The sequence below is a fragment of the Limulus polyphemus genome, unplaced genomic scaffold, assembly GCF_000517525.1.
Source record: "Limulus polyphemus unplaced genomic scaffold, Limulus_polyphemus-2.1.2 Scaffold270, whole genome shotgun sequence".
Lineage (NCBI taxonomy): Eukaryota > Metazoa > Arthropoda > Merostomata > Xiphosura > Limulidae > Limulus > Limulus polyphemus.
The window spans coordinates 407703-409673 of NW_013665880.1; the positions used below are offsets into that span (position 1 = coordinate 407703).

A 1971-nucleotide genomic window follows, 5' to 3' on the forward strand; every position below is an offset into this window, starting at 1 on the left:
GGTTCTGCCACAGAAATGAAATGTGATCATCATATAGGTCTTCCTTTCACTGTTGAAGCTGCATGTACAATCTGCTTCAAAGCACTGTACCATACTAATATTTTTATCCAAATCACTCGCATATCTTCAGAATTTCTTAGATATAAAATAAAGAACATGAAGGCACGCTATGACAACTTACTGCCCATATTTTCATCCGTAATTCAAGAAGACTAAATCCTATAAATGTTTTAAACACTTGAATTACTTATACTTTTTTGTAAGCTCAAGAAAAAGCTTTTATCTTCTTTTTGTACTTCAAAATTAACAAACCTGGCCTGTCACATACAACAAGTAGCTGATAGTTTTAAATTCTTTAACAAATCTTTTGTTTTCAGCCCACAAAAACCACTTCTTTCACACACAGTCCTTTATCACCATAAGATTCATGCATTATTTCTCGGTAATGAAACTTATCTTCCCAAGTTAAATCCATATTGAATCCTAATGAAAAATATCAACATATATTGTCATTGTTAGCATTCTACCACTATGCCAATTTTCTATCTAATTCATTAAACTTTAATGTTTCCAACAATTTCACACTTGTCTAACTTACTATTCTATTTCTTAAAATAACATCTTAACAATAACTTTCTGAAAACCAAGATAAAAAAACTTCAATTAAATTGCTCTTTATTCAAGAAGTAGAAGCAATAAAAAACTACAAACTGATATGACAAAAGAATCCTTATCTATAACTCTACAACATTTTTATAAGAAAACTCTGACATTAAATTTCAATGCCTTTAAAAAAAAGAAAAAGAGCATCATATCAGCACTCTACCAAGCATCAGAAAAAATATCAACATATCAAGAAACATTTGAAAACCTGCAAAAGTCAAAGTCTTCATTAAATTTTTACTACATTTTTAATATTTGTACTAATGAAAATAGACATTACCTGAGATGTAACAATGTTAATTTTCATGCTGGCATTTACAAGAATGAAAAGTAATACATTGAATTAAGTCATTATATAACACAAATTTTCTATTTTTTAAGATAGTACACAAAGCATTAACAAATAACAATTATGCAGTAAAAGATCCATCATATTTAAAACTTAAAATATTTATTTTTCTCAATTTAGTAAAAATATATCCAAAGTTTAGAACACTCTTATACATGCTCAGTACCATTGACCATTACATTGTTACTTACAGTTGACAATTCTGCCACTTTATTTCTTACACTCACATAAATTTCATTCTTTATATAAAACCTCAGGGGTTTATCAGCCCAATCTTTCCCTGCTCCGTCAATTCCAATTCGTTTGCACTGAACAATGTCTGATTCAGAAATACTTGTGCCTTTCTCTAACCATAGCACACTACTATTTGTTAGGTCTTCAGTATTAAGTTCATCTTTATTAATTTGAAATGCCTGACACAATTTGGATGGTCCATTACAGAGATCTTTCAATTTCAACAACTGTCCTTTATCTTGTCGTTTAAAGCCCCGGAATTTTCTCATCAAATCAATCCCTTCTAAGGGTTCTAGTGCTCTTACTAAAACGGCTGCTCCATCACCATCACTGGAAATGTTAAAGCAGTAATACATGCCATAGATAGAATAAACATATGCTGTTCCAGGTTTCATAAACATTGCTGCATTCCTTACAGTGCGTTTTCCTTGACAAGAATGAGAAGCTTTATCATCTCCTCCAAGATAACTTTCTGTTTCTACAATTCTTCCTCGTAAAATCACACCATTGGATAAACACCGTACCAAAATTTGGCCAAGGAGCTGTTTTGCCAAGTCGATGCATGAAGAATTAAAGAAGTAACTTCCTAATTTCTCAACTTTTTCATTCTTAAAATAAGAATTTGAACAACGTAAAGACTCTGCTTTAACCACATTATTACAAGTAGATGATTCATAACGAAAGTACTCACTTCCCAGAAGTTCAGGCTTCTTTAAAATTAAATG

At 30.8% G+C, this 1971-nt stretch overlaps 1 protein-coding gene across 1 annotated transcript; it reads right to left on the reverse strand.

Moving 5' to 3' along the window:
- Window positions 1-658: 658 nt before the first annotated feature.
- LOC106456904 (DNA-3-methyladenine glycosylase-like) lies at window positions 659-1965 on the reverse strand. The gene has a single exon (XM_013916276.2). The coding sequence runs from the start codon at window positions 1645-1647 to the stop codon at window positions 1162-1164; it is 486 nt and encodes a 161-aa protein (XP_013771730.2). The 5' UTR covers window positions 1648-1965; the 3' UTR covers window positions 659-1161.
- Between the last annotated feature and the right edge of the window lie 6 nt (window positions 1966-1971).